Source organism: Macaca thibetana, chromosome 1 (genome assembly GCF_024542745.1).
Source record: "Macaca thibetana thibetana isolate TM-01 chromosome 1, ASM2454274v1, whole genome shotgun sequence".
NCBI lineage: Eukaryota > Metazoa > Chordata > Mammalia > Primates > Cercopithecidae > Macaca > Macaca thibetana.
In genome coordinates this window covers 27611843-27628346 of record NC_065578.1, presented here as the reverse complement: position 1 = coordinate 27628346, position 16504 = coordinate 27611843, and the positions used below count along the sequence as shown (strand labels likewise).

Sequence of the window (16504 nt, the reverse complement as noted above, 5' to 3'; positions counted from 1 at the left end):
ACACTGGTAGTTTTTGAGAGATGGGGTCTTGCTTTATTTTCCAGGCTGGAGCATGGTGGCTAGCCACAGGCCTATCACAATGTACTACAGTCTCGCATTCCTAGGCTCAAGCCATTCCATCACCTCAGACATCATAGTAGCTGGGACTATACGTGTACGCCACTGCACTGAGCAGTATGTTGATTTTTTTTTTTTTCCTCCCGAGACAGGGTCTTGCTTTGTCACCCACGGTGGAGTGCAGTGGTGCCATCACATCTCACTACTGCACCAACCTCCTGGGCTCAAACAGTCCTCCCGCCTCAACCTCCCAAGTAGTTGGAACCACAGGTGCATGCCACCAAGCCTGGCTAATTTTTTGATTCTTTTTTTTTTTTTTTTTTTTTTTTTTTTTTTTTTTGTAGTGACGAGATCTTACTATGTTGCCCAGGCTGGTCTTAAACTCCTAGGCTCAAGTGATCCTCCCACTCAGCCTGCCAAACTGCTAGAATTATAGGTGTGAGCCACCAAGCCCACCCTGTACTTCATTATTAACTTAATTTTTTCCGATGAGAAAATTGAGGCATAAAGAGATTATGTAACTTGCTCAATACAGCTAAAAAGTGGCACAGTTGGTACTTAAACCCAGATACTGCTACCATCGTTCATATCCTTGACCACTGTACCATATACTATACTACCTTTTGTTGTTGTTAGAGACGGGATCTTTTTGTGTTGCCCAGGCTGGTCCTCAACTCCTAACCTCAAAAAATCCTCCCATGTTGGCCTCCCAAAGTTCTGGGATTACAGATATGGGGTCCCATATGTGGCCTATACTGCCTTTTTGATAAATCAAAACCAGCTGGAGCCTCAATTAACCAATCCTAATTGCAAACTGGAAAAAAATCTTGCATTTCTGTTGCTCTGGAGTCTCACAGATTGCAAATAATTGATCCTTTTGAGCTTATTTAGGCTGGGAAATATGAGCTCATTTAGATACATTTAGAAGCCACAGAGGAAAGAAACAGCCAGGTAGAAAAACCAGTCATTAAGTGAAGTCATACACCACAGTATAGGGCTTTTGTGCCATCAGGCCAGTCCTCTTGATTCCAATATTTTGCTTAAATAATAAATTATTAAACATTTCAGAGGTAAACAAAAAAGTTTTGAAGGCTACCTGGTCTTCTGTTCCCCTTTCTCTTCACCTTTGTGTTGTTTTTTAAAAAAACAGTTAATGGAATAGATGCCCAGAGAATACCAGGGTCTTACAACTGTTGCAAGGTCTCCTTAATTCCTACCCCATGAAAAATTAGATCCTCTCAATACAGTAATAGGGTTGCAGCTAGACTTCTGTTTGAAGTACAAGGTTTTTTTTGTTTTTGTTTTTTTTTTTGTTTTTTTTTTTGAGACGGAGTCTTGCTGTGTCGCCCAGGCTGGAGTGCAGTGGCCGGATCTCAGCTCATTGCAAGCTCTGCCTCCCGGGTTTTTACACCATTCTCCTGCCTCAGCCTCCCGAGTAGCTGGGACTACAGGCGCCCACCACCTCGCCCGGCTAGTTTTTTGTATTTTTTAGTAGAGACGGGGTTTCACCGTGTTAGCCAGGATGGTCTCGAACTCCTGACGTCGTGATCCGCCCGTCTCGGCATCCCAAAGTGCTGGGATTACAGGCTTGAGCCACCGCGCCTGGCCAGTACAAGGTTGTTAAAAGGGAAGTAATTAGGGCTTGTCATCCTCAGCCTGTCAACCACAGTTTAAAAGGAGGGAGGATAGATGTGGTTTTATTTATTTATTTATTTATTGAGACGGAGTCTTGCTCTGTCACCCAGGCTGGAGTGCAGTGGCGCAATCTCAGTTCACTGCAAGCTCTGCCTCCCGGGTTCATGCCATTCTCCTGCTTCAGCCTCCCAACTAGCTGGGACTACAGGCACCCGCCACCACACCCATCTAATTTTTTGTATTTTTTTTCTTTTTTTTTTTTTTTTTTTTTTTTTTTGAGACGGAGTCTCGCTCTGCTGCCCAGGCTGGAGTACAGTGGCCGGATCTCAGCTCACTGCAAGCTCTGCCTCCCGGGTTCACGCCATTCTCCTGCCTCAGCCTCCCGAGTAGCTGGGACTACAGGCGCCCGCCACCTCGCCCGGCTAGTTTTTTGTATTTTAGTAGAGATGGGGTTTCACCGTGTTAGCCAGGATGGTCTCGATCTCCTGACCTCGTGATCCGCCCATCTCGGCCTCCCAAAGTGCTGGGATTACAGGCTTGAGCCACCGCACCCGGCCTTTTTTTTCTTTTTTTAGTAGAGATGGGGTTTCACCCTGTTAGCCAGGATGGTCTCGATCACCTGACCTCATGATCCACCCGCTTCAGCCTCCTAAAGTGCTGGGATTACAGGTGTGAGCCACTGCACCCGAGCCACTGCACCCGGCCTACTTATTTATTTTTGAGATGGAGTCTTGCTCTTGTTGCCCAGGCTGGACTGCAATGGCGTGATCTCAGCTCACTGCAACCTCTGCCTCCTGGGTTCAAGCAATTTTCCTGCCTCAGCCTCCCGAGTAGCTGGGATTATAGGCATGCCCCACCATGCCCGGCTAATTTTGTATTTTTAGTAGAAATGGGGTTTCTCCATGTTGAAACTCCTGACCTCAGGTGATCTGTCCACCTCAACCTCCCAAAGTGTTGGGATTACAGGCATGAGCCACTGCACCTGGCCCAGATGAGGTTAAATTGAACTCTAACTCATACAATCATGTTTTGATAGAATTATTAAATATTTTCAACTACAGATCACTGGGGGATGGACTTTCCATATTTTCTTTGTGAATCATAGCACACAATTTCTACATAGTAGGTAATAGTAAGGGTTAATTATTATTGTTCTCTCAAACTGTCCCACAGTTAATGCCTGTTTTTTGTGGTTTTTTGTTTTGTTTTGTTTTGTTTGAGACGGAGTCTCGCTCTGCCGCCCGTGCTGGAGTGCAGTGGCCGGATCTCAGCTCACTGCAAGCTCCGCCTCCCGGGTTCCCGCCATTCTCCTGCCTCAGCCTCCCGAGTAGCTGGGACTACAGGCGCCCACCACCTCGCCCGGCTAGTTTTTTTGTATTTTTTAATAGAGACGGGGTTTCACCGTGTTAGCCAGGATGGCCTCGATCTCCTGACCTCGTGATCCGCCCGTCTCGGCCTCCCAAAGTGCTGGGATTACAGGCTTGAGCCACCGCGCCCGGCCGTTTTGTTTTGTTTTTTATATGGAGTCTCTGTCACCCAAGCTGGAGTGCAGTGGTGCGATCTCAGCCTCCCGAGTTCAAGCGATTCTCCTGCTTCATCCTCCTAAGTAGCTGAGATTACAGACGAGTGCCACCACGCCTGGTTAATTTTTTTGTATTTTTAGTAGAGAAGGGGTTTCACCATGTTGGTCAGGATGGTCTCGAAGTTGGTCAGGATGATCTCGAACTCCTGACCTTATGATCTGCCCGCCTCGGCCTCCCAAAGTGTGGGGATTACAGGTGTGAGCCACGGTGCCCAGCCAGTTAATGCCTCTTTTTATGTTTTTGATTTTTATTTATTTTTTATTTTTTTGACACAGAATCTTACTCTGTCACCCAGGCTGGGGTTCAGTGGCACGATCTCGGCTCACTGCAACCTCCACCTCCTGGGTTCAAGTGATTCTCCTGCCTCAGCCTCCCAAATAACTGGGATTACAGGCACGCACCACCACACCTGGCTAATTTTTGTATTTTTAGTAGAGATGGGGTTTCACCGTGTTGGCCAGACTGGTCTCGAATTCCTGACCTCAAGTGATCTGCCCACCTCAGCCTCCCAAAGTGCTGGGATTATAGAGGATGAGCCACTGCACCTGGCCCCGTTTTACTTTTTAAAATTTATTTTTTGGCTGGGCACAGTGGCTCATGCCTGTAATCCCAGCAGTTTGGGAGGCTGAGGCAGGTGGATCACTTGAGGTTGGGAGTTCAAGACCAACCTGGCCAACATGGCGAAATGCCATCTCTACTAAAAAATGCAAAAATTAGCCAGGCCTGGTGGCACGTTCCTGTAATTCCAGCTACTCTGGAGGCTGAGGCAGTAGAATCGCTTGAACCCGGGAGGCAGAGGTTACAGTGAGCCAAGATTGGGCCCCTGTACTCTGGCCTGGGCAACAGAGTGAGATTCTGTCTCAAAAAAAAATAGGCCGGGCTTGGAGGTGCATGCCCTGTAATCCCAGCACTTTGGGAGGCCGAGGCAGGTGGATCACCTGAGGTCAGGAGTTTGCAACCAGCCTAACATGGTGAAACCCCGTCTGTATTAAATACAAAAAAAAAAAAAAAAATAGCTGGGTATGGTGGTGTATGTCTGTAATCTGAGCTACTTGGGAGACTGAGACAGGAGAATTGCTTGTACCTGGGAGGCGGAGGTTGCAGTGAGCTAAAATGGCGCCATTGCACTCCAGCCTGGGCAACAAGAGCAGAACTCTGCCCCAAAAAAAAATTATTTTTAAATTTATATACAATAAAATTATTATGGGGGTACAGTCATAACTGATAGAATATGACAAATATATACTGTCATGTAAGCACTACAACACTCAAGATACAGAACAATGTCACCCCACACTTCCACAGATTTAATCATGCTGCTCCTTTGTAGTCAAACGCTCCTCTGCCCCAGACTCCTTAGCAGCCACTGATCTGTTTTCCATCCCTATAACTGTTTTTTTCCAGAGTGGCCTATAAATGGAATTATATAGCCATTTGAGCCTTGCCTTTTTCACTTAGTATGATACATTTGAGATTCATCTATGTTGTTGCATGTGTCAGTAGTCTTTTTGTTGTTTTTGTTGTTGAGACAGAGTCTAACTCTGCTGCCCAGGCTGGAGTGCAATGGTGCGATCCCTGCACACTGCAACCTCTGCCTCCCGGGTTGAAGTGATTCTCCTGCCTCAGCCTCCCAAGTAGCTGGGATTACAGGCACGCGCCACCATGCCCAGTTAATTTTTGTATTTTTTAGTGGAGACAGGCTCTCACCATGTTGGCCTGGCTGGTCTCCAACTCCTGACCTCAGGTGATCCACCTGCCTCGGCCTCCCAAAGTTCTGGGATTACAGGCATAAGCCACTGTGCCCAGCCTGTAGTCTTTCCTTTCTATTTCTTTTTTTTTTTTTTTTTTTGAGATGGAGTTTCACGCTTGTTGTCCAGGCTGGATTGCAATGGCGCAATCTTGGCTCACTGCAACCTCCGCCTCCCAGGTTCAAGGGATTCTCCTGCCTCAGCCTCCTGAGTAGCTGGGATTACAGGCACATGCCGCCATGCCCAGCTAATTGTTGTATTTTTAGTAGAGACAGGGTTTCACCATGTTGGCCAGGCTGGTCTCAAACTCCTGACCTCAGGTGATCCACCTGCCTTGGCTTCCCAAATTGCTGGGATTGCAGATGTGAGCCACTGCACCTGGCCTTTCCTTTCTATTTCTGAGTATTCCATTTAATGAATATACCATAATTTGTTTATTCACCATTTGAAGGACATCTGGATTGTTTTCGGTTTTTGGTAGTTGTGAATGATGTTGCTATAAACATTTATATACAGATTTTTGTGTGAATGTACGTTTTGATTTCTCTACAGTAAGTACCTAGGAGTAGGATTGCTGAGTCATGTAAGTATACATTTAACTTTAGAAGAAACTACCAAACTGTCTTCCAGAAAAACTATACCATTTTACATTCACACCAGCAATGTATGAGGGTTTCAGTTCCTTTGTATCCTCTCCAGCACTTGCTTTTGTTTTTAAATTTTAGCTATTTTATAAATAGGTATATCATGTTTTTAAAAATTTGCATTTTCCTGATAACTAATGATGCTGAGCATCTTTTCATGTGCTTATTTGCCATTTGTTTATCTTCTTTGATGAAGGGTCTGCTCAGATCTTTTGCCCTTTAAAATAAATAAATAAATAGAGTCAGGGTCTCATTATGTTACCCAGGCTTGTCTCAAACTCCTTAGCTCAAGCAATCCTCCTGCCTTGGCCTCCCAAAGTACTGGGATTACATGCATGAGCCATCATGCCCAGTCTGCCCATTTTCTTTTTTTTTTTGGAGAGACGGAATCTTGCTCTGTTGCCCAGGCTGGAGTACAGTGGTGTAGTCTCGGCTTACTGTAACCTCCACCTCCCGGGTTTGAGTGATTCTCCTGCCTCAGCTTCCCAAGTAGCTGGGACTATATGTGTGTGCGCCGACACACCCAGATAATTTTTGTATTTTTTAGTAGAGACGGGGCTTCACTATATGTTGGCCAGGCTGGTCTTGAAGTCCTGACCTCAGGCAATCCGCCTGCCTCAGCCTCCCAAAGTGCTGGGATTACAGGTGTGAGCCACCACGCCCAGCTGAATCTGCCCATTTTCTAAATTGGGTTGTTATTTTCTTATTGTTGAATTTTTTTTTTTTTTTTTTTTTTAAGACGGAGTCTCGCTCTTTTGCTCAGGCTGGAATGCAGTGGCTGGATCTCAGCTCACTGCAAGCTCCGCCTCCCAGGTTTATGCCATTCTTCTGCCTCAGCCTCCCGAGTAGCTGGGACTACAGGCGCCCGCCACCTCGCCCGGCTAGTTTTTTGTATTTTTTAGTAGAGACGGGGTTTCACCGTGTTAGCCAGGATGGTCTCGATTTCCTGACCTTGTGATCCACCCGTCTCGGCCTCCCAAAGTGCTGGGATTACAGACTTGAGCCACCGCGCCCGACCTTATTGTTGAATTTTGAAAAAAAAATTGTTTTCCTCCCCTACCAGCCTTTACACTGAAAATTCTTTATGTTTGCTGGATACAAGTCATTTGTTGGATATGTGATTTATAAATATTTTCTCCTAATCTATGACATATCTTCATTTTTTTTTTTTTTTTAGATGGAGTCTCACTCTGTCACCCAGGGTGGAGTGCAGTGGCACGGTCTCGACTCACTGCAACCTCTGCCTCCTGGGTTCAAGCAATTCTCTGCCTCAGCCTCCCGAGTAGCTGGGATTATAGGCACCCTCCACTAAGCCCTGCTAATATTTTTGTATTTTTAGTAGACACAGGGTTTCACCATCTTTGCCAGGTTGGTCTGGAACTCCTGACCTTGTGATCTGCCCACCTCGGCCTCCCCAAAGTGCTGGGATTACAGATGTGAGCCACTGCGCCTGACCCAACTTACCTTCTTATTGTCCTTTGCAGAGCAGAAGTTTTACATTTTGATTAAGTCCACTTTATCAGTTCTTTTCTTTTGTGAATTGTGCTTTTGATGTTGTATCTAAGAACTCTGACTAACCCGAAGTCATGAAGGTTTTCTCCTGTTTTCTTCAAAAAGTTGTATATTTTTACATTAGGTATATGATCAGTTTTGATTTTTTTTTTTTTTTTTTTGAGACGGAGTCTTGTTCTGTCACCTAGACTGGAGTGCAGTGGCGTGATCTCAGCTCACTGCAACCTCCGCCTCCCAGGTTCAAGCGATTCTCCTGCCTCAGCCTCCCGAGTAGCTGGGATTACAGGCACACGCCACCACGCCCAGCTAATTTTTATATTTTTAGTAGAGACAGGGTTTCACCATGTTGGTCAGGCTGGTCTCGAACTCCTTACCTCATGATCTGCCTGCCTCGGCCTCCCAAAGTGCTGAGATTACAGGCATGAGCCACTGCACCTGGCCCTGAACTTACTTTTGTATAAATGTGAGATAGGCTAGGCATGGAGGCTTGTGCCTATAATCCCAGCACTTTGGGAGGCTGAGGCAGGAGGAGCGCTTGAGCCCAGCAGTTTGAGAGCAGCCTGGGCAACATGGTGAGAGCCCCTCTCTACAAATAATAAAAAATGTAAAATGAACTGGGCATGGTGGTGCATGCCTGTAGTTCCAGCTACTGAGGAAGCTGAGGTGGGAGAATGGCTTGAGTCCAGCTGGTTGAGGCTATAGTGAGCTATGACTGCACCACTGCACTCCAGCCTGGGCCACAAAGTAAGACTCATCTCTAAAAAATAAACAGGTTAGAGTTGGGTGTGATGCCTTGCGCATATAACCCCAGCTACTTGGGAAGCTGAGGATTCCCAAGAAGATTGATAGAGGCAAAGAGTTCTGGGCCATCCTGGGCAACACAGCAAGACACCGTGTCTAAAAAAACAATTGAAAAAAAATTAGCCAGGTGTGGTTTGCACTTGTAGTCTCAGCTACTCAAGAGGCTGAGGCAAGATTATTGCTTGAGCCCAGGATTTTGGGGGTGCAATGAACTGTGATTTCACCACTGCACTCCAGCCTGGACAACAGCAAGATCCTATCTCTGCAAGCAAACAAAAAAAAACCCCAAGGCCTGGCACGGTGGCTCACGCCTGTGATCCCAGCACTTTGGGAGGTCGAGGTGGGTGGATCACTTGAGGTTGGGAGTTCAAGACCAGCCTGGCCAACATGGGAAAACCCCATCTCTACTAATAATACAAAAAAATCAGCCAGGTGTGGTGGTATGTGCCTGTAATCCCAGCTGCTCAGGAGGCTGAGGCAGGAAAATTGCTTGAACCTGGGAGGCCGAGGTTGCAGTGAGCCAAGATCATGGCCACTGCATTCCAGCCTGGATGACAGAGTGAAACTGTTTCTCAAAAAACAAAAACAAAAAATAGGAAGAAAAGGGTGAATATGATCTATTTCTTCAGAGAACAAAATCCAAATAGTAGTTTATCTTAATTTTTTCCATTGGTAACATATACACATAATACAGGATTTAGGGTGTATAGTGAAAAATAAGACTCTCCCATCTTGGTCCCACAGGCCACCCAGACACCACCATTCCCCCACCTCCCTCTGTTATCAGTTTCTTATGTATCTTGCCAGGAATAATTTATGAATTTACAACTGTGTGTCTGTGTATGTGTGTTTTATTTATTTATTTGAGACGGAGTCTTGCTCTGTCACCCTAGCTAGAATGCAGTGGCGCAATCTCGGCTCATTGCAACCTCCACCTCTCCATTCAAGTGATTCTCCTGCCTCAGCCTCCCAAATAGCTGGGATTACAGGTGCCCGCCACCGCGCCTGGTTAATTTTGTATTATTACTAGAGAGGGGGTTTCTCCATGTTGGTCAGGCTGGTCTCGAACTCCCAACCTCAGGTGATCTGCCCACCTTGGCCTCCCAAAGTGCTGGGATTGTAGGCGTGAACCACTGCGCCTGGCAATACATGTGTTTTAATAAACGATAACAAAATATTCTCCCATTCTATACTTTGCTTTCATTCATTGAACAATTTCTCTTGGAGACCATGTCATGAGCCTCCTCATTTGTTTAAAAAAAAAAAAAGTATTTAAATCATTCACATTTCATACAAATCACTGATTTAAAGTGTATGAATCTGGGGGGTTTGGGTTTTTTTTTGTTTTTTTTTTTAATACAATCAGCGTTGGCAACCATCACCACAATGTAATTTTAGATCATTTTTGTATCCCCTAAAAGAAACCGTATACCCATTAGCAGTCAGTCTCTATTCCTCTCCTATGTGCTCTGGCTGTAGGCAACAACTAATCTACTTTCTGTCTATGGGTTTACCTATTCTGGACATTTCATATAAAAGTAATCGTACAATATTTTTTTTGTGACCACCTTTTTATGTTTTTTTTGAGACCGAGTCTCGCTCTGTCACCCAGGCTGGAGTGCAGTGGCAGTCTCGGCTCACTGCAACCTCCACCTTCTGGGTTCAAGCTATTCTCATGCCTTGGCCTCCCAAGGGATTACAGGCACCCTCACCACCATGTCCGGCTAATTTTTGCATTTTTTTTAGTAGAGATGGGATTTCACCATATTGAGCAGGCTGGTCTAAAGCTCAAGTTTTCCTTTCTGTAGGATAAATATCTAGTAGTACACTGTTTTACCTGTTTTTCCTGGGGAGCTGGAGGGGTGTTTGATTTATTCTTAACTGTATAACTTACATACAGTAAAAATGCACAGATCTTAAATGTTCAATGGGAGGAGTTCGACAGTTGTATAAACCTATGTCTTACCACCCACTCAAATGTGTTACAGTTTTTTTTTTTTTTTTTTTTTGAGACGGAGTCTCGCTCTGCCGCCCAGGCTGGAGTGCAGTGGCCGGATCTCAGCTCACTGCAAGCTCCGCCTCCCGGGTTCACACCATTCTCCTGCCTCAGCCTCCCCAGTAGCTGGGACTACAGGCGCCCGCCACCTCGCCCGGCTAGTTTTTTGTATTTTTTAGTAGAGACAGGGTTTCACCGTGTCAGCCAGGATGGTCTCGATCTCCTGACCTCGTGATCCGCCCGCCTCGGCTTCCCAAAGTGCTGGGATTACAGGCTTGAGCCACCGCGCCCGGCCTACAGTTTTAAAATCTTACCATATTAAGAAATAGTTTAGGAAACTAAGGGTAGTGTTAGTCTGGCACCAGTGTGTGTCTGGTTATCATCTGCTTTTGTTTTGTTTTTATAGGAAGAAATAGTTTGCTTAGCCAGAATTATTTAAAACTCAGAAGTATTGTTTGCTTTTCAGCAAGGTCAATGACAGCAGTAAATTTTTGTCAAGTTTCTTAGGGAGAAACTGATTTTTTCCCTTCTCCAGAGGTTCCACTTCTTTTTTTTTTTTTTTGAGGGAGTGCAGTGGCACGATCTTGGCTCACTGCAAGCTCCGCCTCCCGGGTTCATGCCATTCTCCTGCCTCAGCCTCCCGAGTAGCTGGGACTACAGGTGCCCACCACCATGCCCAGCTAATTTTTTGTATTTTTAGTAGAGACGGGGTTTCACCGTGTTAGGAGGATGGTCTTGATCTCCTGACCTTGTGATCCACCTGCCTCGGCCTCCCAAAGTGCTGGGATTACAGGCATGAGCCACTGCGCCTGGCTTTTGTTTTTTTTTTTTTTTTTTGAGATGGAGTCTTACATTGTTGCCTAGGCTGGAGTGCAATGGTCTGATCTCAGCTCACTGCAACCTCTGCCTCCCAGGTTCAAGTGATTCTCGTGTCTCAGCCTCCTGAGTAGCTGGAATTACAGGTGCGTGCCACCATACCCGGCTAATTTTTATATTTTTAGTAGAGATGGGGGTTTCACCGTGTTGGCCAGGCTGGTCTCGAACTCCTGAACTCAAGTGATCCATGCACCTTGGCCTCCCAAAGTGCTGGGATTACAGGCATGAGCCACTGCACCCCGCCTCCACTTATTTCATTAAAGTGACTGCTGTTGGAGCTATTCCTTAAGGTTATTTCCTAATTTCATCCAACCTCGCTGGAAACAACAAAAAAAGAAAAAAAAATCCTAATTTGATATGTGAATATTCATATTTCGTACTATGTAGGATAGGCCATATTTTTTGTCTCCAGATCTTTAAAAAAATAATTTTTTTTTTTGAGATGGAGTTTCGTCCTTGTCACCCAAGCTAGAGTGCGATGGTGCGATCTTGGCTCACTGTAACCTCTGCCTCCCAGGTTCAAGTGATTCTCCTGCCTCAGACTCCTAAGTAGCTGGGATTACAGGCACCTGCCACCCCACCTGGTTAATTTTTTGTATTTTTTTAGTAGAGATGGGGTTTCACTATGTTGGCCAGGCTGGTCTCAAACTCCTGATCTCAGGTGATCTGCCTGCCTCGGTCTCCCAAAGTGCTAGAATTACAAGCGTGAGCCACCTCACCCGTCCTGAAATAGTTTTTCATTATTTATTTATTATTATTATTTTTTGAGACAGTTTCACTCTTGTTGCCCGGGTTGGAGTGCAGTGGCGTGATCTTGACTCACTGCAACCTCTGCCTCTTGGGTTCAAGCAATTCTCCTGCCTCAGCCTCCCAAGTAGCTGGGACTACAGGTGCCCACCACCACACCCGGCTAATTTTTTGTATTTTTAGTGGAGATGGGGTTTCATCATGTTGGCCAGGCTGGTCTTGAACTCTTGACTTCAGGTGATCCACCTGCCTTGGCCTCCTAAAGTGCTGGGATTACAGGTGTGAGCCACTGTGCCCAGCCCTAAAAACAATTTACACCTGTAATCCCAGCACTATGGGAGGCCGAGGTGGGTGGATCACGAGGTCAGGAGTTTGAAACTAGCCTGACCAACATGGTGAAACCCCGCCTCTACTAAAAATACAAAAATCTGCCAGGCATGGTGGCATGTGCCTGTAATCCCAGCTACCCAGGAGGGTGAGGCAGGAATCGCTTGAACCCACAAGGCAGAGGTTGCAGTGAGCCAAGATTGCACCACTGCACTCCAGCCTGGGTGACAGAGTGAGACTCCGTCTCAGGGAAAAAAAAAAAAAGAGACAAGGCTGAGTGTGGTGGCCCAAGCCTATAATTCCAGCACTCTGGTAGGCTGAGGCAGGGGAATTACTTGAGGCCAGGAGTTTGAGACCAGCCTAGGCAGCATAGCAAGATCCCATCTCTACCAAAAAAAAAAAAAGATTAGCTGGGTGCAATGGTGTGCACATGTAGTCCTAGCTACTTAAGAGGTTGAGATGGGAGGATTGCTTGAGTCTATGAGTTTGAGTCTGCAGTGAACTCAAGAATTCTTACTCAAAAATATATATTTTAAATATATATTTTAAAAAGCCTCCACTTATTTTGTGCAATACTCAGTATTATTATTATTATTATTATTATTTTTTGAGACGGAGTCTCGCTCTGTCGCCCAGGCTGGAGTACAGTGGCCGGATCTGAGCTCACTGCAAGCTCCGCCTCCCAGGTTCACGCCATTCTCCTGCCTCAGCCTCCCGAGTAGCTGGGACTACAGGCGCCCGCCACCTCGCCCGGCTAATTTTTTTTGTATTTTTTAGTAGAGACAGGGTTTCACTGTGCTAGCCAGGATGGTCTCGATCTCCTGACCTCGTGATCCGCCCGTCTCGGCCTCCCAAAGTGCTGGGATTACAGGCGTGAGCCACCGCGCCCAGCCGCAATACTCAGTATTATTTGGGAAGTCCCTTGAAGGTTGTGGGAATGTTTTTGAGAGATATAGTATGTTCAGTGTGAGGCTAGAGTGATAAGGATACAGTTTGATCCTTAATGAAGCTTTTGGATAGAACTTGTTTTGGGAAAATAGTTTGCTTTTATAATATTAGAACAGCTATTACCATGTTAAGAAATGTTTCTATCCTGACTCTTCTATTGGTAATGTTTGTGGGTAGGGGAGAAGGAGGCCACATACGGTTAAAACAAACAAGTGATCCTAATACTCTGCTGTTCCCATTAGCTGGTTCTTGGCCAGCAAGTCTGCCTAGTTTATCTTGGGTTTTTAACCAGTATATACGTAGTTGCCTTTATTTTTTTTTATTTTTATTTTTTTTTTTTTTTTTTTTGAGACGGAGTCTCTGCCGCCCGGGCTGGAGTGCAGTGGCCGGATCTCAGCTCACTGCAAGCTCCGCCTCCCGGGTTCACGCCATTCTCCTGCCTCAGCCTCCCAAGTAGTTGGGACTACAGGCGCCCGCCACCTCGCCCGGCTAGTTTTTTGTATTTTTTAGTAGAGACGGGGTTTCACTCGTAGTTGCCTTTATTAAGAGTAAACCAAGATAACATGATTTCTTCTTCTATTTTTTTTTCTTTTTTTTTTTTTTTGAGACAGTCTCGCTCTGTTGCCCAGGCTGGAGTGCAGTGGCCGGATCTTGGTTCACTGCAACCTCTGCCTCCTGAGTTCAAGTGATTCTCCTGCCTCAGCCTCCCAAGTAGCTGGGATTATAGGCATGTGTCACCACACCTGGCTAGTTTTTGTATTTTTAGTAGGGACTGGATTTCACCATGTTGGCCATGCTGGTCTCAAACTCCTGACCTCAAGTGATCTGCCTGCCTTGGCATCCCAGAGTGCTGGAATTACAGGCATGAGCCACTGGGCTGGGCCAGATTTCTCATATTAGAAAGTCAGACAGTGTGGTGAGGAAGAACTCAGCACTAGGGACAAGAGTAGAATAGATACAGATAGACATTGATGTTGCCAACTTTTATCAAGTTCTGAAAGCCATTGACATAATTCCTGCAGGCTCATATCCCACAATTTTGCCCAATGAAATATTCCATATGCTGTTAGTTTATCCCTAACAACAGACATTCATTTTATAAGAAGATGGTCTATTTGTGCCATGATCATCATTAATTAATTTTAAAAGTTGCTTATGAAAGAGATGGAGATGTTTGTCTTGGCTCCCACTAAGGAAAAGGAGATATATTTCTCCACATCCAGTTTGCCTGGATCCTGGTTGGTGAAGATGTACCAGGCCATGCAACTAGAATGGTTCCATGGCAAGGATGGTGCTTGATGCCAGTTGTTCATTTACAGGTAGCTTTTGAAAATGGCTGCCTCTCATTTCACCGGGCTCACAGCTGTTGCTGATGTAATTAAAGATCTAGACACTCAGATAGCTGTAAGTAAGTTTGAGGCTACTGTGAGCAGAACTTGGTGAATGTGCTTCTGATCGTGGTGACACCCAAGCTGACATCCGCAGAGTCAACCTCATGACTCTAAGATTCAGGAGGCTCAGCTGCTCCAGACTAGGGTCTCTGCATGTACTTAGATTGCTAACACTCAGAAAAAAATTGCTCTTGATAAAGAAGAGTTTACTTTTAACAACTGCTAAAAGTTATATTTATTGGGCATAGCCCTGACATAGACTTAAGCATGTTTGAAATGCCAAAATGAACTAGTCTGTATTAAGCTTTGTGACTGATTTTTTAAAGGATGTGATTGTGCTATGACTTATTTGAATTTAACATTATTTGATACTTTAAAAATAATGCATGTAGTACTTAACCTAGTATTTTTACAAAGTTCTCAAAAACGTCTTGCTTATTCTAGTTTATTTATTTATTATTATTTTTTGAGATGGAGTTTCGTCAACCTCTGCATCCCAAGTTCAAGCAATTCTTCTGCCTCAGCCTCCCAAGTAGCTGGGATTACAGGGCGTGTGTCACCACACCTGGCTAATTTTGTATTTTTAGTAGAGTTGAGTTTCTCCATGTTGGTCAGACTGGTCTCAAACTCCCGAACTCAGGTGATCCACCCACCTCGGCCTCCCAAAGTGCTGGTATTACAGGCATGAGCCAACTGCACCCAGCCTCTAGTTTACTTTTATTTTATTTCATTTTATTTTTAGATAGTGTCTCTGTCACCTAGGCTGGAATGCAGTAGTGGTGTGATCATGGCTAATTGCAACCTCAACTTCCTTAGCCTCCCGAGTAGCTAGGACCACATGCTACCATGTCCAGCTAAGTTTTTTTTTTTTTTTTTTTTTTTTGCCAGGGGGGCACTGAGTCTCACTCTGCTGCCCAGGCTGGAGTACAGTGGCATGATCTTGGCTTACTGCAAGCTCTGTCTCCCGTGTTCAAGCAATTCTCCTGCCTCAGCCTCCCCAGTAGCTTGGAGGGATTACAGGCATGTGCCACCATGCCTAGCCAATTTTTTTGTATTTTTAGTAGAGATGAGGTTTCACCATGTTGGTCAGGCTTGTCTTGAACTCCTGACCTCAGGTGATCTACCCATCTTGGCCTCCCAAAGTGCTGGGATTACAGGTGTGAGCCACCACGCCCAGCCCCAGCTAAATTTTTACAAAGATAGGGCTTCCCTGTGTTCCCCAGGCTGGTCTCGAGCTCCTGTCTCAAGTGATCCTTCCACTTCAGGCACGCAACATGCTGGGATTACAGACATGAGCTACTGCACCCAGCCCTAGTTTATTTTTGTACATAAGATTCTTCATTTCATTTACTTTCTTCCTTGTTTCAATTTTGTGGACTATTTCATTTAACATTTGGAGATGAGATGGTTTCTAAAATCAGGTGAGAGTAATAAACATTATTCATTCCCTATTTTTAATGTGTGGGTATTAAATGGTCACCATTCCATATATACTGAAGAACCCTCAAAGTCTAACAGACCTCATTTTACTTACCTTTTTTTTTTTTTTTTGGTCTCCTATGTTGCCCAAGCTGGTCTTGAACTACTGGGCTCAAGTGATCCTACCACCTGGGCCTCCCAAAGTGCTGGGATTACAGTTGTGAGCCATTGCACCAGGCCTCTTTTTACTCTCAAGATTCATCCTTTATTACAGGTTCTTCTAGAGCTAATTCTTGTGCTTTTCTTCTCCAGTTAATTGGCCTTGGTCCTCACAGCTCCAAAAAGAAACAGGATCTCGATAAGCTCTATGAGCTGAAGTCCAAAGCTCGGCAGATTATGAACCAGTTTGGCCCCTCAGCCCTAATCAACCTCTCCAATTTCTCATCCATAAAACCGGAACCAGCCAGCACCCCTCCACAAGGCTCCATGGCCAACAGTACTACAGTGGTAAAGATACCAGGCACTCCTGGGACAGGAGGTCGTCTTAGCCCTGAAAACAATCAGGTATCATCCTCTTACTCTTTCTTCTCTGTGCCACCACCTCTTACCTATTATTTCAACCTGCAATACTTAAAGAGATGTCCATCTCAGATGCTGCTTTTTTTATCTTAGATGAAAAGGTCTTTTCTCTCTTTTGGATTTCTAACTTGTTTTGTTTGTTTTAATATAAGTAGAGAGTTTATTTGGGCCAAATTTGAGGACTCCCAACTCAGGAGGCACAGATTCAAGTTGTCCTGAATATATACTCCTCTAACATTCT

The 16504-nt window shown here is 45.2% G+C and overlaps 2 protein-coding genes across 4 annotated transcripts in view; both read left to right on the top strand.

Moving 5' to 3' along the window:
- Nucleotides 1–16504, top strand: part of LOC126958026 (dnaJ homolog subfamily C member 8) — a 614804-nt gene that overhangs the window by 140201 nt on the left and 458099 nt on the right. The gene's annotated exons all lie outside the window — the stretch shown is intronic.
- Nucleotides 1–16504, top strand: part of TAF12 (TATA-box binding protein associated factor 12) — a 37430-nt gene that overhangs the window by 5715 nt on the left and 15211 nt on the right. For 2 of the 3 annotated variants that reach the window (XM_050796372.1, XM_050796374.1), the window contains exon 2: nt 15997–16248. In XM_050796372.1, coding sequence (XP_050652329.1) covers nt 16081–16248 — 168 coding nt within the window. In that variant the 5' untranslated portion in view covers nt 15997–16080. Of the gene's footprint in view, nt 1–13495; nt 14279–15996; nt 16249–16504 lie in introns of those variants that run through there. The other variant, XM_050796367.1, reaches the window with a different exon arrangement.